Source organism: Tribolium castaneum, chromosome 2 (genome assembly GCF_031307605.1).
Source record: "Tribolium castaneum strain GA2 chromosome 2, icTriCast1.1, whole genome shotgun sequence".
In the NCBI taxonomy this organism is placed as follows: domain Eukaryota; kingdom Metazoa; phylum Arthropoda; class Insecta; order Coleoptera; family Tenebrionidae; genus Tribolium; species Tribolium castaneum.
In genome coordinates, this window is record NC_087395.1 from 18,849,693 (window position 1) to 18,870,698 (window position 21,006).

At 33.7% G+C, this 21,006-nt stretch overlaps 3 protein-coding genes across 4 annotated transcripts in view; all 3 read right to left on the reverse strand.

Annotated features, from left to right (window-relative positions):
- Traf4 (TNF-receptor-associated factor 4) overlaps window positions 1-5,670 on the reverse strand; it is a 62,688-nt gene extending 57,018 nt beyond the window's left edge. The window contains exon 1 of one of the 2 annotated variants that reach the window (XM_064354754.1): window positions 5,392-5,670. In XM_064354754.1, coding sequence (XP_064210824.1) covers window positions 5,392-5,445 — 54 coding nt within the window. In that variant the 5' untranslated portion in view covers window positions 5,446-5,670. Of the gene's footprint in view, window positions 1-5,386 lie in introns of both variants that reach the window. The other variant, XM_008197722.3, reaches the window with a different exon arrangement.
- On the reverse strand, window positions 1,625-2,595 carry LOC656038 (uncharacterized protein). The gene is made up of 3 exons (XM_008197787.3): window positions 2,179-2,595; window positions 1,970-2,131; window positions 1,625-1,913 (listed from the first exon to the last, which is right to left on the reverse strand). The coding sequence occupies exons 1-3, from the start codon at window positions 2,517-2,519 to the stop codon at window positions 1,691-1,693; spliced, it is 726 nt and encodes a 241-aa protein (XP_008196009.2). The 5' UTR covers window positions 2,520-2,595; the 3' UTR covers window positions 1,625-1,690.
- A 248-nt stretch (window positions 5,671-5,918) lies between the features above and the next one.
- The window catches only part of LOC656210 (205 kDa microtubule-associated protein), an 82,002-nt gene continuing 66,914 nt past the window's right edge, over window positions 5,919-21,006 (reverse strand). Inside the window, exons 9-13 of the mRNA XM_008197781.3 lie at window positions 12,708-12,832; window positions 12,398-12,655; window positions 10,579-12,324; window positions 10,293-10,523; window positions 5,919-6,900 (exon numbers count right to left, since the gene is read on the reverse strand). Of these exons, the coding sequence (XP_008196003.2) occupies window positions 6,613-6,900; window positions 10,293-10,523; window positions 10,579-12,324; window positions 12,398-12,655; window positions 12,708-12,832 (2,648 nt within the window). The 3' untranslated portion in view covers window positions 5,919-6,612. The remainder of the gene's footprint in view (window positions 6,901-10,292; window positions 10,524-10,578; window positions 12,325-12,397; window positions 12,656-12,707; window positions 12,833-21,006) is intronic.

The window sequence follows — 21,006 nt, forward strand, 5'->3', positions numbered from 1 at the left end:
TTTTTGACCATGTAAGATTCGTGACAGTATAAACATATTGTTATTAAACTTTTTATTCTTAGCTAGGTATATTACATTAAAAATCTCTTAAAAATAAAATTAAAATTAAAAAAAAGAAAAAAGACAATTTTTTTACTTACAATCTTTAAATTTTGTTTGGCTGTTTTTAAGAGACGTGTTTTTTATAACATTTTTTACATAACACATAATTTAAAAGGTTTAAAATATTCAGACAGTATGAGTTTACTGTGGTTCTAAGGCAAGTTTTTCCTTTATCACAATCGTCTTCATCAAGCTTGTTATCACGTTTTTCTAAAAAAAAAATCACAGTCATCGATATCTAATTCTGGATTTTCGGTATAGAATTTTTCACCCATTTTTACAAGATTCTTGAAACAAATGTTTGTTTTTTGCACCACCACTCTTTCGGTCTGTCAGTTGAAAGAAGCAAATTTATATGATATTATGGTAATTGGAATTTTTTTGTCCGTGTCCGCCATACAGAGAGTCCGTTGTACAGAATTTTTATTACATTATTTTATAATGCTTTTGTTACGTTCCTACAAAAAGGTCCGTTGTGAAGAAGTGTCCGGTATTCGGAGGTGTTCATTAAAAGAGGTTTTACTGTACTATAATTTTTTTGAAACAAGCGAATACACGACCTCCGTTTTCTCAAAGGTGACTAAGATAAAACATTTATCTGATCTTAACGACATTAAAACTTCAATTGTGCAAGACGTCTTAAGGTTTTTATTATTTCATTTTCGGAATTCTCATTTAAAAAAATAAAAGTAATTTTATTATGAAAAAAACCGATTGCAATATTTAAAAAAATAATTATTTATTCAACGAGTTTGAGTGTAAATCGGAACTTTGACATTGGTTTACATGTAAAAAAATTTGTACCGCTCTGTGTCAAATTAGTCAGTTGAGAAATTCAATTAATTTCTTTTAATGCCTAAATGCCTATCATTAGTTCTATGAAGCGGCATTTCCTGATTTAACATGAAAAATTCATAGACGACTAGACGAGAATCATTTAAAAACACTTTGTATTTATTTTTTGACTGATACTAAAACTTGAAACACCCTATACATTATTAATAAAATGTGCAGTAAAAGAAACATGTTAATAGTTTTTGAAGTTTGCTTTTTTCCTCTTTTTTATTAATAATAATTATTTTTTATCAATTTGACGGCGTTATTGGCATGATTTTACAAAAGTCTTCTTTACCTCCAGACTTCAGACTAACACCGCATTTATGCAAAGAAGAGGGAGTTTGTTCTGCAACTTTAAAAAATGTCATGTTGCTATTGTTTTTGAATAAAGCGCAAATAAATTATGAACATAAGCGTAAAACAGAATTATTTTGTAACACTGTTAAGGCAATTTGGTTTTTTCCTCGAATTTTACACAATGCCACACGTTTTCGACTTAACATTACGTCCAATTTGGCGTACCAGTACCATTTGATAGTCTCCCCTCAATTATTTGTCCATTTGTTTCATTTTTAATGACTTTGCAAAAGGTTCATTGTGTTTTCCGCTTGGTTCGCCAACTTTTTATGGTTCGCCAACATTTGCAAATTAAACAGCACATGCCTCAACAATAATAACACACTCGCACTAATTACGTATTATCTTTATACGATCTATATAAATTTATAGACTCAATAAAAAATTTCTACAATCATTTCTCATCATCCTTTTTGCAAGTACAACAAACTTCCGCATCCAACTCATCTTCGTCATCTGTCAGATCTTCAGTGTGTCTGAGATCGTCGTTGAAATAAAGACTGACACTTGGCACGAAAAAACTTTTTGGTATTCCCAACTCGGCCATTTTTTCCCGATCATCGGGGATCCCATTCTCGTCCATAGTCTTGTCCATCTCGATCAATTTGTCCATGTAACTACAAAATTGTCTTTCCAAAAAAAAAAAAACCTTTAAGACTGTAGGAATAAATACACCCAAGTGTAACTATCAGGCTCTGAAGTATACAACGAGTACCGCTCCTGAATCCTGAAAAAATCGTCCTCGCAACAGACATTTATCACAACTGCGCGCCCCAACAACAAATTTATTATTTTAATCGGACGCACCATTTTGGTCAAAACCCCAATTTGGTACCTAAACCATTTTCTTAGCTGTTTTTTTGTGACAAAACGGTCATTTACTTGCTATCTAACCACCAGGGAGTCCCTTCAAGGGGCCTCCAGGTCGTCGATGGTACCTGACAGGCAACATGCGGGAGGGGCCCATGGGGGCAATATGGGACTTGGACACCGGTCACGGGGTGAATAAAGTGCTGAATTTCCCCCGTTTTCTCGTCAAACCAGTGGCTTACATCTTTGCCGGCGAACGCAAGGATCGGCTTGATGCAGTTTTTGTCCTTGTATTCGCGCACAAGAGGGGTGACATCGAGGACCTTCCCCAGAAGGGACAACCAACAGTCGGTGGGCTGGTTATGGATTATGACTTCGAAAGGGGCGTAGACTGGGAGCTTAATTTCAGTCATTTTTTCAAATTTTGACGTTTTTTTTTGTCAGAATTAGGAGGCATAAGGCATGTCGCGTGTTTAATGGAAAATGTAGATTACGATACAAAATGCGATTATTTCGTGGAAGGGGACGCGGCAGAGCGTGTATCCTTTTGGTAAGATATGTTAGAGGAAAAAAACATTTGTTGATCCTTCTAGGCTCGAGTCTCGCATAATTAGCGATTTTAACGTTGTTAAGTGCACACACCGTTAAAGTTTTATTGCATTTGAAAAATGTTGGTTGGATAATAATAGGCGAACAGTTATTTTGGAGCACATTTTTAAGTGGTTGTGTGCATGACTGCCTCTGAGCAATGATTTTAATAACGATTGTTATAACTGGTCATGATTTGTTCGGTTATTGATTTATTGCTCAATAAACAACAGTTCGGTTCGTTAAAATTAAAAATTATGTTTGTAATACAAATTAATTTTATTTAAATGAAGACGGTTATACGCACCCAAGTGTACCACTCGGTTTTACTGGTTGCATAAGCATTAGCAACACTACTGAGGTTTTAAGTTTTCTGTTAGTTTATTTATTTATTGTGTACAAAATTTTGCCAATTTAATTTGATAGTCAAACTTTCATTTATAGAATTTCAAACTTCAAAAGTAATGTTCATTAAAAAAAGATCTCGAAATAGTTACGTTCTTTAAAAATCGTCCGTTAATTGACCTAGGATAGTTCACAAAAGTAATATCATATATATTTCTAGAATCATGCATTAATCATTATTTATTATAATTGAAATCGTCTTTAAAGTGACCAAAAATTTCTTAATCTGTGCACGTGCGTTATGTGGGTTGTATAAGAAATTTAAAAATTACGGTTTCATATAAAGTCACTACTAGTGAACAACTGGAAAGAGTTGTAAAGGTATAGAGAAGTTCATAAAACTGTCGTTATGCATCGAGCGTATGCGAGTTGCATGCCTAGACATCCGAGAACTTAAATTCAATTTTTTTTTGAAACATTTTAATTTAAAACACGTTGCTATGAGAAGCGTGTTTTCAAATAGTGTTTACCAACAAAAAAATATTTTTACTTATAGGTATTATTCCATAGATACGAGTAGAAGTAGTACATCTTTATTCTACAAGTGGTTACTATGGTATATTATTTAACTTAGTTATATTTTATCTTACTTTATAGAATAAAGTAGCCATTTGGTGATTTTTTTAATTCTATCGGTGGAAAAATTTAACAAAAATTTCAGACAATGAACAACTTTTCTTTACTTGTATAACAAACTATTTTTTTCATTTTTGTAAAGGTAAAAAAGTTCACTATTTTAAATCACATAAAAAGCTGGTGTAATACGTAAAATGAGTTGCAGAATTTACTGGAACAAACCGTATTGCTCTATCACTTTATTTTTTATTAGTGACATTATAACTTTTGAATTAGCACTAAATTCTCAACAACCTAAAGATAGCCCTTCAAACCCTTTTAACAATAGAGAGCAATTGTGTCTTAAGTAATGTCTTTTGTAATGCGATAAACAATTGTTATAAGTAATGAATGACCGTTGTGTTATAATTATAACTTGACACAACGGTCATTCATTACACAACACTTAACAGTGTCTTAAATTTTATAATTTTATTTGTAAAAAAGCCAAATTTACCGGATCTACATTTATTTTTTTGTCATTTGAACTTGTTTAGTAGTATAACTAATTGTTTAATGAATGTATCCCAGTTTTTATGTCCACGTATGAGTGATGATTCTTAATTAGTAATTACAATTAACCATGTATAATTTGCAATTCAATTGCTTTGTAACAGATTGATTACTCAAGTAATGTTCAATTATAATTACCCAAAGGAATCGTTTAATGTGTAACTAATTATATTGTAATTGTTGTTCTAATTGTATTTTTATATTAAGTATGAATATCCGTCTTTTTAAAGATATACCATAAAAATTTGTAAAAAGAAGAAACACGTGTTTCAGTTTTTTTTTAGAATTCTACCCTAAGGAAAGGGTGTTAAAATTTGTATAAAAATCTGTATTTTTTTTAATATAGGTGTTGATCAAAATTAGTATTTAAACATTTAGTTAAAGGTAAGACCCGCATGTTTTAAGCTTTTTAGAAATTTCACCCCAAAGGGGGCGCAATATAAAAAACTGTTATTTTGTAAGTTATTCAGGGTGTATTAAAAATAAGTGTGTTAATTTTAACAGGTAGCAGAGCTCAACAAATAACATATTTTTTTTTCATTTCAATTTGGGTTTTGTTATTAAATTTTACAAAAAAAAGCAAAAAAATTTTGCGAAGACCGGAATTTGAACCTCCCACACAAATGAGCATGGTTGCCACAATTCTCAAAACGCCCATGCACCACAATCTCCATTTTGTTTAATAAAAAAAATTAACTGCTAATAAACTTCCATAAGCCACACAGTAGCTCTCAACAGGTGAGTTAATAAAAATTTCTGCAGAAAGTACGCACTTTTTGTAAAAATGATATAAAGGTTTTTAACTCGTCTGATCACGACAAATTCGCATACGGAATATTCCTAAGCCATTCCCTAACACCATGTATAGAAAAGTTGTATTTGATGATGTGTTTTATTATAAGGTAAAATGAACACATGTATTTCTAATACATCCTGTATAGAAATTGAATTCACTACGCATATTTAATCGTGAGCACACTGATAGCATGTTTCCTAATTTTTTGCATGTTAGTTGTCTTTGCAAGTGCAAAATCCCCTTCAGGTATCCCAATTTCGACGCCCATGGCACGTGGGCAATCATCAGCTCAAAGGTACGAAGAAATGTCAGTACTCACAAAAAATGAAAACAAACTTGAGATAGGAGTAACTCCTGACTTACCTTACATTAAAAAAGGTGTGACTATTGCGCAATTCGAGAAATTCGGTATTTGCCCACATTTTTGCACCAAGCACTGCACCAAGTTACACGTCGAAACAAATCTTGCGGTAAGAACACTCGTATTATTTTTATCTGGTAGATATCGGAAGATTTTTACGGCACAAGGCACGGTACCAAGTTTAGACACAACCCCGCAAAGACACACTGACTTTATCAATTAGTAAGCAGCGATAAAAAAGGGTAGATATTTCAATGACAAATCGTCTTTTTTGCAAAGATTTTTTTGTCGAAACTCACTTTGTTTGTTTCCACAATTTTATCTCAGTGGCGTGCCGTAGCATTTTGACTAAATTTCGAACACGTTTAATTCATTATAAAAAATTCAACTTTGGTGCTTTTTAGAGTACATACCGGAAGAGTCAACTGTAGTGTGATCTAAAATTTTTTCAAGTGCAACTAAAAACACTAACTCAGCTTGTGTCACAGTTTTTTTATTTCTGGGGTGAGGGATTTGGGTAATGAAAGTCGGGTGTTTAGTTTTTTTTTAATTTGTGCTCATAATACAAGTACACAATAAATAATAATACAAGAAAAATAAAGAAAACGATGATAAAATTTCAATATTAAAACAAAAATTATGAAAGTAAAAATAAGTAGTCCGTTACTAAAATTACGTGGTTGAATAAAAAATTACATGTAAAGACCGTATTAAAAGCAGTATTATGCTAATTAATAGAAGTCGCTAAGTATCAATCAACAAATTTAATTTAGAGAAGGCAGAGTTCGATGAATGGCGCCTGGTCATTATCGAAACGGCCTCAACTAGACCTAAAAGCACCTGATTATAAAATTTTACCATACTATTAACTTTTTAAATATATTTACAAAAAAGTGCATTTGCAATCACGGCGACACACCTAAGCAATAAAAAGCGAACTTAGAAATAAATACATACAAAATTTTCTCGATTGACGCGTATACAAAGTCAACCGTTTTAATGTTTTTTTTCTTGTTTCAAATAGGTCATTATAAATTATTAATAATCTTACATATGGAAGTCTTTCTTTATATCCACACCACATAGAAACTCAATACTAAATTACCACAGCTCTATACATTCAGTTTTTAATATGGGCGTAAGTTATAAAATTTATTGTAAAGTAACAGTTATTCATATTAGATGTATAATGCTAAGTAGGTAATAGAAATCGTTAGTAAGAAATCGTTCAGTCTGCAGCGTTAGTGTCAACAATTAATTTATTATCAATGGGCGAATTATCTTTGATTAATTGCGACTCACTATCGTTTACGGCGTTATTTACTAGTGTTATCTGTTCGGTTACTGTAGTTGTTACGCCGTTCTGAACGGGCTTCTCGATTTTGGTTGTCTTAGTCTTGTTCACGGTGCGGGTAATTTCAAGGGGTTTCTTGCCAGCGGCGGCGGCGGCGCCAGGTCGCGTCGTGCTGGATGTGGTCGTTTTCGTTACGGTCGTTCGAGTTGCTGTTCCGGTCGTCTGAAATTACAAAACCACAATTACCACAAAAACTAGGCGCATTTCTCGCGTTCTCCTAAAAATATTCATCCGCTCAAAACACCTTCTAGGCCACTTCTTGGAATGTGAACCAACTATTTAGTACATAACTAAAAACTAATCTGTAATAGACAAATACCGTAACATTCACTATAATTTTTGTTGTTACAGGACCGGTCACTCATTTTTTTTTGGATCCTTAACAATTTCAAACGTCCACTCATTGAAGTGTGAAAAATAAAGTTAAGAAAATTCTTTTCTGGTAAATGCAAAAGATAGACAAAATTTATATTTTATCAGAAAGAAGATAAAAATGTAGTACTCAAAAGATCTATGATAGACGTAGAAAGTAATATTTCAAGTAGCTGAGAAACTAAAAGACTAAAAATGTGAGAAAGAGAAACTGTAAAACTGCCAAAGAAAACCCTCAACAACTGGAAAAAATAAAAACAAAAACAATTTGATATAAATCTGGCCTCGGAAAAGGGTGAAAGCTCGTATTTGCTCCACATTTTTCGTTTAAAAAAGCCAAGAAAACAAAATTTCTTCTAGCGTAGTCTTGAAAATTGCTTAAAATTGCAGATTAAAGGTTAAAAAAGTAGACTTGGTTTTATGGAAAAATTATCGCAACAAGAAAACCATATACTTACAGGGTTCCTATTACGTATAGAACCGGCTCTGTGTTTCAGCTAAAAGCATGGAATTTTATGCAGACATACTATGACTTATTTTTAGAGAAACGGGAACGCACCACTAAATAACGAGATAAAAAGAAATAAAACCAAAGCAAATTATCAACTTTTTTGTTTGTTATGTCTGTAATTATTTGGGCAATGATGCCAATGAAGAATCCCGTTATACGGTGTTAACGAGTTTTTCTTCGATACAAAATTAAATAATGCATAATTGTTTTTTTAATATTACACGTACATTTTAACATTACAATTTATTTTATTTTCTACAATTATATACAATTTATAAAAATGGTTGTTTTATGGTTTTAATAAAAAACACTATTTACACAGCAAAATTATTTCCTAAATGTTAATTTTTTCTCAGTTAGGTCAATGTATATAGAAGCGACAGAATACACTTTACTGATTTCCGTCATAAAGTATTTCTTGTAATGGGATTAAGTGGGAATAAGTCATGTTCCACACCCTTAAATGGGCTATAATGTGCTTATTTTTTTAATGGTATAATTTTTATACCAAACAATTAGATTACTGAAATATTTGGTTTTACATTTCCAGAACTTCTGAATCAAAATAATGTAAAAAATTTGCAAGTACAGTGGGACTCGAATATAACGAACCCGGCTTATAGCAAATGCTCAGATATAATCAACAGAAAGCCTTATATTACAGTAACAAATTTGTTTAGTTGTAACGAACTTACAACAAAACATGCTGTTAACGTTCAATATTTAGACAAAAAATCAGTTTATGACTGGGTTATAACGAAGACACGTGCACTTTCGTTATGTTCTGGGAAACAATAATTATTTTCAAATTGTAGCAAGATTCCAACAGCACATGAACAGACGAAGTAATCAGAAACTTTTAAATTTGATGACAAAATTAAAAATTGTTAGAAAACTATTAAACATAGGTACACAGTAAAGATTTTTCTGAACATTGGCGTTTCTATAGAACTTTTTGCAATGGAGATATGATTTTTTTAAACTGAACTGAACTAAACATAGGATTAATGTGTGTTATGTGATGTTCAGGAAAATAAAATGTAAGAACGTAAGCTTTCGCGGCTAGATATTCATAAGTATGTGTAAATGTATCTTTCTTATTAAATTACATTAATACTTAGCACCAATCCCAGCCTTTACAATTGCTTTAACTTGCACAATACTCCATAAAGACGACGTTCGGTTATAACAAGCAAATTCTTAAGTCCCTTGAGTGTTCGTTATAACCAAGTTTCACTGTAGTTTTTTAAATTTCCTTGAAATTTTACGATTTTTGTAAACTGGCTACTGCATTAGTACATTCAAAAAACATTAGGAAAATGTGATCATATATTTTTAATAAAAAGTGAAATTTACTAAAAAATGCATATCAGACTGCATTTTCTATATTTCTGTTTGAAAATTAAGATTCTCTTTTCTTTCAACTATTTCTGTGACGATTAATTTCACTCTTCTTTTTGTAAATTATTGGAAATACTCTATTGGTTAATAAATTTTTAAATTAATACTCTACTCATACTCTAGGACATTTACATTTTTTGGCTACTTATTCTTCAATTTTTATTCTTAAAAATTGTATTTATTAATTGTTGCTTTTTTGTTTAGTCTTTCTAAATCTATAAAAATGTTCTTCTGAAGGCTCTTTTATTTTGTTGAACTGGTATGGAATAAGGTTGGCTCAATTCAAAACTCTCTTGCGAAAGCAGATTTTATGAAATTTTAAGTTCAAAATATTGATATGAAATAACATGTAGAAGATGATTTTTTAAGCGAAACACACACAGAAAAAACTGCTAAGAAAAGGACAAACTTGAAAACTATGATTATAATTTATTTTAAATTTATAATTTATTTTATGAAAAAGAAGTAAATGAGCAGAGAGCGAAAATGATGCAGTAGAAGGGTAGTGGTTACAGGAGAGTGATAAGAAGATGTTGGTTACATTAACTTCCTCCAAAGGCGCTTTAATACTTCTTAAAAACCTCAAAACAGTTTCAAAAAAAGACTTTGTCTTTGAATAGTTATAAAATATTGAATCTTATTTCTAAAACTGTTTAGTACTAGATTTTTTACAAAATCTAATTTTTTCAATTATGTAATATTATATTTTAATTATTTCCTTTTTAAATGTGTTTTTTTGAGTTTTCTCGCAAAAAATTGGAAAAGAAATAATAGAACCGTCGGCATCCGTGAAGAGCTTCAAGTGTATGGGTTTCCAATTTATATAAATTTAAGAGCAGGTCTTTTAATAGACTAATACTATGTAATGTTCATGTAGTATAATATTACAATCAAGGTAGAAAATGTGATTGTCGTTATTGATTATCTCGAGAATACAACACAGTTCGACTAGGATGTAACAACGTATTACCACCAGTGTTAGTAAGAAGCATATTTTATAATGTTTTATTTATAATCACATTATTTTTTGTCAAATATCAGACTAAATTAAAATTTTGAAAAGTCCGTCTTGTCGTAACAAAAAAATAATTTTGACTTTACGAACGGTCACAGACGATGAAATAAGTTGAAATTTAAATATTACCATCAGTTAGTTGAAAGAGACATAGTTATATTACTGGCAGATTACATTAGTGGTTGAAAATAAAAACATATACCACCGCAAAAAAATAAAATCACGTATAAAATAACATTGTGTGCATTCCGTTACCTTCGACTCGGTTTTCCGCACCGTCCCGGTCGTAGTCCTCCCCGATGCAGTCCTCGTAACAGTACGCGAAGCTGTCAATTTATTCGCACTATCTTTACTTTCCTTTTCTTTATCGGCCGTTTTCGTCACAGTTTTACTAAGAGGCACCCTAGGTTTGGCCGGAGCTGTAGTCGGCCTTGGTTTTGGCGCTGTAGCAGTTTTCGGCGACGATGCTGTTTTCGCCGTACTCAACTATAAAAAAATCACAATAAACACACACACACACCAACCATCATCAAATCACCACCTTTGAAGCAGTCGTCGAAACCGTCGTCTTCGTCGCCGTACTACTCTTAACCAAAGTATTAGGCCTGGGTTTAGGCGCTGTTACACCCATCCTAGTTGTAGTAGTAGTACTAGTCCTAGTAGAGGGCGCTGTTGCCGGCCTTGGACTCGCTTTATTAAGCGCCGGTTTAGGCGAATCGGTTGATTTGCGCGCAGTTAAACTCGCCTTAACTGGTGGTTTAACATCGCCGTTAGTTAGCGGTTTCTTCTCCGTGGGATTAGTTTTCGTTGCTGTAAGTCGTGGTTTAGGGGCTGCTGTTTTCGGGAGCGTTTGCTTGGGCACAGCCCCGGTTGATGGTTTCGGAGCTGCGGCTCTCGTTTTCGGAGTTGTTGTTGGTTTGGCTTTCGCTGGTGATGCTGCAGTTGAAGGTTTAGCAGGTGTGGGTTTTTTGGCAGCCGTTGGTGTTTTCGCTTTGGGTTTCTTTTCCGCGGCTGGAGTTACGACTTCCGGTTCTTTGACGGTTTCCTGGGGCGATTCTTTCGATTCAGTGGGTGAAATAACCTCCGATTGGGCAAATTCGGGAGTGATTGTTTCAGTCTTAATTTCGGTTGGTTGCGGGTAAGCACAGGTGGTGGTGTCTTGCGACACGAAAGTGTGATCACCGGTGGGACTCTGCAATGGTGACGTGATATCGACTATGTCTGATCGTTCGAGGAACGAGTTAACGTCAGCTGTGGCCACGGATTCGGTATCTGTCATTGATTTAGGTGTGGATAGTGCGATGTCGGGTATCAAAGGCTGGTCTCTAATTGGTGACGACACCTCGACTGGTGGTACGATCTCTTGAACGGCGCTGTTGACTTCTTGGGCAAAGTTCAACTCGATCGGTTCAGGGACCGGTGACGAAATATCCTTAACCGATGACGTGATGTCTTCCAGGGGTGATTCGACTGAAACTTCCTTCCGCTCTTCTTCTTCAACGGTTGCAGACATGATATCAATCAATTGTTCCGGTTCCGGACTCTTCGGAAGAAATTCCGGTTCGGGGGACAAAACTGGAGGTTGAGGAGACACTGACTGGGGTGAAGGAGACATAGTTTGAGGTTGAGGTGATAGTACGGGAGGTTCCGGGGATTGAGTTTCTAGTGGTTTGGACTCCGGTTGCAAACACACATCTGGAAGAGTCTCTTTGGCAAAGCAACACTCGATCAAATCATCGGTTTGAGGTTGGGGAGATTTAGACAACTCGCAAACACCGCTCGAATCATCGTCATTTGACACCGGCGAAGCCAACTCTTTCTCATTATCAAGATCTGTAGTTTGAATCCTTTCATCGTTATTCAAGACTACGTTATTAGCAACAGTCTCCTCGGATTTGTTCAAAAACTCATCCAAATTCTCTGGAAGGAGCTGGACCTTGTTCAAGTCGAACGGATCCGAATCGGTGCTAGTTTTATCCTGATAAAACGACATCGACATTGGATCCTCCTCCTTCTTGACAAAATCGGTATTATCCTGCGAGACGTCCATACTCGTATCCAGGTTAGATTCGTCCCCGAAGACAGCCTTGGTGGACAGCCCCGCCTCCGACTGGTCCATCGTCTTGGGGGTGAAGGGCGCAGCATTCGGCCCAAAATGAAACTCATCGCCTAGCGCACTTGCCATTTTGGTCGGAGTGTTCCCCGGTTGAAACTCTGGTATTTCGTCTATGTTTTTCCCGTTTAGAATATTGTCGATTAAATCCTGCGGAGACGGCTTCTGCTGTTCCTAAAACAACAAAACTTATCTTATCGGCAAAGTTTAACGACACCAAATAAAAACCAAGAGCACAAACACTTACGTCTTCATGATCGTGACCGTTACTGAACGAATCGAAGTCGCTCGGACGAGATTTAACTTCGTTTTCGAACTCTTGCGGATTGGGCAGGCTGATATCAATTTCGCTCGGTCTTTTCGGCGATTGGGCGATGACGGGATCGTTTATCAGGGCTCTGCACGCGGGCGAAGGAATGCTTCGTGTTGGAGAGACGGGCACGAATTCGGCCGCGTTCGGGTTCAGTTGAGACATGTTGTCTGGGTCTTCCAGGATTTGCGCAACCTTTACAATAAAAATTGAAAAATCGAGGGGTGGGAATGGGGGGATTGATTACCTCACAGTCCGGTTGCGACGGACTGATGTTCTCTTTGTTGGCTTCCTCTCCTTTGATGTAGTTCCACTCGTCTTCGGATTCCTCGCCACTGTCGCCTACGTTCTCCTCTAACCCACCATCATGAACTGGAAGAAAAACGTACAAAAATAAGCATTGCAACATTAGTTTTAGTTTTTCTTACTTACTACGTAAATAATTTAATTTGTAAAAGTCGTATTTATTTACGAAAAAAAAAAAGCGAAATTAGATAAAATACAAAACCTATTTTCGTTATTCCAAGTATCTACTACTAAAATAAATATGACTGCTGATTAGTTATAAATAAAGTAATGACTAGTTTACTAAACATTTAATTGAAATCAATTAAATGTTTAAATTTGATGAATGACAATGCAGACTAAAAATAAATTAATCAAAATTGCTTGTAGTTTATTCCTAAATTAAATTTAAAACCGCTTTTCCCAGACTGACCCCAAAAATTCATGAATGAAATTATTGGCTATGACTGGTCTGTACTGAAATTCTCATTTCAATAAAATTCGTATAAATATGAAGATCTAAACGTCTTGAATTTTTGTCCGCTTCCGGCGTTTTGAAATCACGTATAGATTTTTTTTAATAATTCTGCTAATTTCTTAAAATTCAGTATTTCTTGTATTTCGTTATTGCATTTACGCTACTTTATTCCATTTGTTTTTTCTGCATACAGATACGATTCAAATGGTAACATATAAAAACAATTTCAGTTGATGAAAATATAAAAAGTTTAGAACTACCAAGAAATCATTGGAGAATGTTTCTTATAAATAAAAGTCTGAAATGTGCGACATTTCCAAAAATTCATTGTTTTGCCTCTCACTCAAATTTTATTACCGAAAATTTTACCAAGAATCGATAAACGTGAAGAAAAGTTTCATCATAGTTTTCATCAATAGTTGAAAAATAGTAATAAGCAATTATAGGCCATTCTTGTTGGTTCAATAGAAAATGTGAAAAGAAAAAAACACAAAGAAAAATGCAACTAGTCAGGTTTGTTATAATTATTAATAATACAAGGGCAAAAACACAAGCTTAAAGTTGGAAAGCTTTAAGCGTTTTCGTACGAGTGTTATTCAAACTTTTTTTCTTAGAACATTTTAATTTATGGGAAACGTATTTTAAAATAGTGTTGATAATCAAGGATTCAGATACTAAAAAAAAGGCTTAAAATGTTAACAACAAAAAAAAATTTTTGTTTTGTGACGAATTCTTACGTAAATTACACAGGTTTACAAAATTTCACTTTTATCAGTGGTCGCAAACTTAATAGTTGATTCGATATACTGTTGGAGTGTAGATTTACAATCTGACGTCTAAAATTGACCATCAGCTCGAGTTTCCGCTTTAGTACTTAAAAGTGCTAACTAACATGTGTTACCAATACCTCAAAAACTATAGATGAAATAAAAAAATTTCTTGACTGTTTTAAAATCAGCATCCAAAACTAAGAAATAGAAATGCCAACTTGAATTACCTATATCTCAAAAATTAGAGCTGACAAAAAATCTGTTGCAGTTTTGAAACCAGCGTCCAACAATTTCTTAACAGCAGCAAAAAATCCAAGCAAACAAATATATTGTAAACTAGGGTTATAGTTTAGGTAAAATCAACCGGATGATCAGTTTCAAATCCGAACACCCATCCATCAAAATATGTCAATCTTTGACTGTATCGTTTCTAAAGTGTCGACGTTAGAGACATTCCTAATTTGCTTTGTTGGTAAAAATATTATTTTTAAATGAGTTTTTAATTAATAGTTAGTCTAAATTATTAAAAATTAGATAAAATTAGTCTGTAGTCAAAAGTTTTAATGCCTTTTATTTATTTTATAGCAATATCATCACCTATTGTAGAATAATTCACTTGTACTCGTATAATTAATAGCATAAATATTCGAGAATTTACAGAACAAGCAATTATTAATTTTGATGCTATTGATTGTAATGAAGAAACAAATTAGAAAGAAGTTACAGTGATGTCACCACTGTCAGTACGATCAAAGGTTATTAACAAAGAGCTTGTAATATTTAGCCAAGTGCAAACATTTTGACTCCAGAATTTCTTAATGTTTTATGTTGCAAACAACCCGTAAAACAATGTCAGAAGAATCGCATTCTATCATAGACAAAAAAATGCGAGATAGAGTTATTAAAGTAATTATGCCATTTTTTTGGCAGAAAAATAAGTACAAAATCGCTTCAATATTATAATTATTGTTTCTTAAATTGTCGCTACTTAAATATACAGTTTTATTTTGCAACTTTGAATGTGATTTAAAAATTTAACATCTACCTGCCGGTAGAGCACAAAAATTAATTAAAAAACAAAACAAAATAAATTTAAAATTAAATTAAATTCATGCGTATAAAAACAGGATCATATTTTGTATTGTATGAGTGTTCTGATTTGAAACTTAGCAGGAATCACTTTGTATAAAAAATCTATTACAACAAAGTTAATATGATGCAAATTATTGTTATTTATTAGGTATAGTTCTATTCAAAAGCATTAAATTTATAATAATCTCGCATTATAAAAAGGAAAAAACTTATTTTGCAGACCAGTAAAATTGCTAACAAATGTTGTGGATAATTTTACTCAATTTTGTATTACAACAGAATAGAATAAATAAAGCGAGGTAAACAATTATTTATCATTTTTCATGTAGGTTCGCTGCCGGGTTTTCATTAAAAAACACGTTTTTATTTAACGGTGTAAAATTCCTCCCTTTCCTTCAATTCGAATTTTTCCTCAACCTCGCTAAAACCTTGGTACACTTCGCCAACGTGAAAATCCCGCGTATGTCACCCACGTGGCTCTGGGGGTCCGTCATACGCATATGGAAGTTCATATTAAGCCACACCCTGTACAAAATAATGTCCGGGGACAGGCCTGTCGCTACGGGCCCATCGATCGAGTCCGGGTGCACAACTGCTCCGTTGCCACCATATGCAAGAGATAATTTCGCAATGATGATGGCAATTGGTGTGGGTCATGGGCAGTGCCACAGGCTTGGGAAATTAAACTAATGGAATTTACTGATCGTTTCTGTTTGCTCTCCTCGAGGGAGATTCCGACCCCAGTCGCGAAATTGTGCCATTTCAGCGGCAACACTAAATCATTCACCTCTCAAATTAAATTAACGACAAAAATGTTGACTTTTTGCTTTCTTATCCGGCACTTATTTTGGACAAATTTTTATAGCGTTAGATTTTCTTTACGAAACAGGTAAATAGGAAACACACTTCAAAATGACATATAAGTTTTCATCGTAATTATTTTAAAAAAACGGAGAATAATATGATATATGGTTTAGTTATTTTTAGATCGGTGTGGTTTTTTGGATTAGCGTTTCGGGCACTTGATGTGCGTTCAACAGGTGGGTTATTAAGGGAGCCCTCGCTGATAAGAGGACCATTACAGCCACCCGACTAGACAATGGAGGACGCGGTGCGAGATCACGCCTGTTCGCATGCAACAGTTTCCGCCTCGCTGATGTAAATTACAACAATGCGAATATTACGCGTTGGTGGATTAACGAGACTATTCCTGACAGGTATAATGCATGATGGATGAGCTCTGCACACCGCCGAAACGTATGCATCATTATACGGGACAATGCGTGCGATTAGAGTAGCACAGTAGTGTTGGAAAAATGCCATTATTAATGATGGGAGACTTGGTTTGGAACGATTACTAGAAAATACGTGTTTCCCGATGTGGAAACTTGTTTCATTCATAACTTGAGTCACGATTTTTAGGCTAGGCGCACCTATTTCTTAATTTAAGAAGTTTTATTTACAATAGACTTAAAAATTGCGACTTTACTTTAGAATACAGAGGGCGACAAAATTTTAGAATATTTTCATTAAAATATTAAAAGTGAATGTACAGGTGAAAAAATTACACCAGTAAACAGGTGAAGCCTGACAGGCCCATTACCTTTTTGGCACCAATTTATGTTTTTTTTAATGGTTACTTTTACTGAACTTTGGTACTTTTGGTACTCATTATTAAAGCTTTGTAAAAGTAATACAATCAAACGGTTAAAAAAATAATCCAAAAATCTAGAAAAATAATAATAAAAACCTAACATAAGTTTCTAATTATAGTTCAGTGTGTCAGATTAATCTCAGTATCAAATGTATTTCAGATTAGTCAAATCTATATGTTTCAGCCAGTATCCAAGTTATTTCAGAATAATCTGCAATTACAAATACACTAAAATCTCCTATAAGCGGACACCGACGATTACATGCTTTTTGTCCGGTTAATGGAGTTGTCCTCTTAATAAAAAAGTAGTAGCATGATAATTTTTTGTAAAAAAAACAATATTAATCAATTATTTCTTAAGAAAAAAAATATATATAATTTTTCTTCAAAAGTTGCAACCTACATCTTGTTCACATTCAATACTCGCAGATTCGGCAGAATTGTACTTAAAATGCATATAGTGGCGATTGAAAATTTTCCTATCCATCCTTCAGATGTGTTTAAAAATTAGATTTTTCAACGTCGCTGCAAACTCCTTAACTTTCATTCCGAGAATAGATTCGAAAAGCAGAATATTTTTATTATATGCTTTTATAAACCAATTATAAATTAATTGGTCTAATTTCTCCTTATGTCTCCAAAAAACTTCGTTCTTCACGAACGTTTTATACTTCCATGCCATAAACCAAAGCTGTGTATTTTTAGTTTTATTTTTGTATTATAACGCTGTACGAGTATAAATAATGAATTGATATTTTAACGAACGCATACAGAGTGTATCAGAAAAACGATTTTAATACACCCTGTATAGAGACCGTAGTCCGTGCAAATGAGAACTAGTGCAATAACAATAACATATAGAGGCTGTCCCAAAATTGGCGAAGTTCAGAGCATTGTAGAGAATCGCTTCAGTATTCAAAAAAAAAAAAAGATTCGGGGCTTACCACAAAGATACATTGGTTTTAAGATCACTCTTTGCATTGCGTTTTCTTCACATGCAAGTTTGTAAGTTTCAGGGTTTATTCTTATTTACGGTTAAGATGATTGTAGAGAATAATAATGCAAGACAATTTCTCAAAAAATAGCTTTATTCTAGAACAAAAAATGTTATAACTTTGTAATTTGTCATTTCGTTTTCAAGAAAAAAATAAAAAATTTTAAAGAATAAGATTTTTTTATTCCAAAATAAAGCAAATTTTTTGAGAATTTTTTTACTTTATTATCTTCCACAATCATCTATATCATAAATGACAATCAACACTGAAATTATTAGGCAGCGCTTGAAGAAAACGCAATTCAAATTGCACCTTCAAACCAATATATCGTTTGTCGGGAAGCCTTTAAATCTTTATTTTGATAGTACATTTGAACAAAGTGTTGAAAAGATTCTCTACAACGCTCTGAACACTAAATTTTGAGACATCCTGTATAACTTTAACCTCTGATGAATCAGATCTAAATCTGAATCAGTTTAATAAAATGAAATGTTATGTGGTTTCACGAATTTTCTGATAGTTTGTCATAATAATATTAATGCGTATGGCAAGTTGTCCGCTTAAGAGAGAGATTTTGTTTCCAATGATCCGAATTGCACTGTCCGCGTCCGTTTAATGGAGAGTCTGCTTAAAAGAGAAACAATACTATTTGAAATACATTAGTTCAAAACGAGGTTAACAAAAAAGTCCATTTATGAGAGGGATCCGCTTATAGAAGGTGTTCCTTTAGAAATATGTCACTGTAAATATTTGCAGAAAAATCTGCTCATCTTTTGAATACTCAAACGAAAATAATCACGTAAGAAAGGTTGCGTTGTTTAAGCCTTTTTGCAGTGTGTAATTAGATTACATTTATAATTATTACACGATACTATAGTTAACCATAAAATTAGGAAGGTACTGGCAATGCCAAAGTTCTAGATAAATAAATAAAAAAGTTACGTTAAACATATGACCCTAACAGACCTTACCTGTAGGGTTAAAACTGAAAAGATTTTGTTTTAGCAAAAATGACCAAACTGGTAATTTTTTTTGTTATCATTAACTAAATTTAATCTCTTTTTCCTCTTTTTATTAAAATGGCAACCCATTAACCTTTATAGCCTTTTCAAAAAAAAAAATTAAATTGTCGAAATGGCAGTACCAAAAAAAAACTGAAAATAAAACCCGAAATAAGAATCACTTTGTTTTCGTAAGTGCTTCAACACTGCAAACTGATAAGACTGTCACTAGGGCGCCTAGCCTTTTCGCAAAAAGGTCGTTTGCCCCTCAATCTGTTCTCTAATGATGCAATCGTCCCGACGTGTAACAAAGACACTTTAAGGTCGATAAGAGCCCGAGTTCACCACCCCTATCTAATCTTTCTATCGATTACGTCTGGCACAATTCACCGACACGCAGTTTTCGCGAAAATGCAAATTTCCGTCGTGCTTTTCCGCAGAAAAAGTCGTATTACCGACACGCCATTGTGTAAATCTTTCTAATAATTATTTTATATTTATAACAGTATCAATGTCCATGGAAGCAGGTTAATAAATATTTACTTCTTCCTCCACATTGTTTTTAATACCGATATATAATAGTAGGTCGAAATGTAAATTTATCAACCCACTTTCACACCGATCAAAGAAATTTTAAGCTGCGATAATGTTGAAAAATCGCCGATAAATCGTGATATAAATTTGCGCGGCGCCGCGCCCCTTCGAATCTAATTTATCTTTGTTGCTGCATCTCCAAGAGGAAAAGATAAATTTGCAGATAAAACAATGCGAGATAATGGAGTTTCATTACCAACAGATTGATGGCTCGCTTAATGTAGAAAAATTTCACTCGAAATTGCTCGGGAAAAAATAAAACTTTTCCATAACATGTAATAAGTAGCGTGTGACGGCTTGATTTAAATAAGTCAGTCTTGCTTAGTGCTCATTTAACAACCAATTAAACGTTACTACAGGTAATACCTTTTAAATAAAACACAACGGAAGTCGGACGCGACCTCATGCCAAAATTCTTTCAGTCTGTGACCCTTCTAGTGTTTTTTATTTGAGAAAATTATCACTAGCACGTTTTAATAAGTCGAGGGAAAATCATAATTGTGAGAATTTTAATTGTGATAAATGTGGTCTCCTGGTCATTAGCATGAAAAAACTTAATAGGAATATAGAAGTGTTTCGATCATGACTTCAGAGTGATCTAATTAAATGACGTAATTCCTTCCCCTTTTGAATTAATTAAATGAATGTCAACAATGACATACGACCTAGATCTGGGGTGCTTACGTCAGGTTGGGACCCAAAAACAGAAAATACGCGAAAAATCCTACGAAAAAATGGCAATAGCGCAGTTTTTGAGTGAAACAACTTCCTCTATTAAAAAAGAATTGTTTTAAACTACATTTTGGTAACAAATTTAGTGACAGTATCTGGTAAAGAATACGGTTTATCAAAATGGCAACGCCACAAACTTTATGCAAGGTAAATCAACCTAAAAAATAATATTCTGTATGAGTAACTGTTCCATAGATAAAACAATGACAAGAACGTTTATGACGCTATTTAAACACACTTATCATATTTGGAGTATTTATGATTTGAAAGAAAATGCAGTAAAACAAACGAACCGACAATAACGCAGTTATCACTGTAATTATTTAAATTCAATTGTTTCTCCCGCAATTCTATTTTTAATCCAAGTTAACCTTGCACAAAACTGTGCTATTTCAAGCCGAATTCGGCCTTAATACCTTGCAACGATTTGGGCAACGTGACCATAAAAAAAATTAATAACCCAAACTGTAAAACCTTGGCCGATTGAAACAAACGTTCCTATTGGCTAAAAACTTGGCTTGTCAAAAATCCAACCAATAGAAAGTTTTTCCAGACTCATCGAAGCTTTCAAATGTTTATAAAGACGCCGGTCTGTATATGGTCGACATTGCCATTGATTGAGGTAGTCACTGAAATCAAACGTGAATAAAATGTAATCTTATTAATATGCAAAAAATAGTTGTTAGCATTTAACTGGACGTTTGGTATTTTAAACGTTACAAATTTCTACCTACGTAACCGTTTTAATTGCGCCAATGTCGGGCAAAATTTTGCGATTTTTCGGAGGTAAAAATGGTCGTTTTTGCGCGAAGATAACCCTCCTCGCACACGAGGGCCGGTCCTTTGCCAAAACCGTTCTATAAATAGAATTCCTGTTACAACTCAGGTTATTTGTACACAAAAGTCGTGTAAAACCCGTCCGAATTGCGTGCTATTCTTCGGTTA

What these genes read in the sequence shown, in the direction of transcription:
- LOC656038 (XM_008197787.3), bottom strand. Translation starts at nt 2,519, where the DNA reads ATGACTGAAATTAAGCTCCCAGTCTACGCCCCTTTCGAAGTCATAATC. An exon ending in CCCTGGTGGTTAGATAGCAA is followed by an intron (nt 2,132 to 2,178) that starts GTAAATGACCGT and finishes AAAATGGTTTAG; the next exon opens with GTACCAAATTGGGGTTTTGA. An exon ending in CCTGATAGTTACACTTGGGT is followed by an intron (nt 1,914 to 1,969) that starts GTATTTATTCCT and finishes ACAATTTTGTAG; the next exon opens with TTACATGGACAAATTGATCG.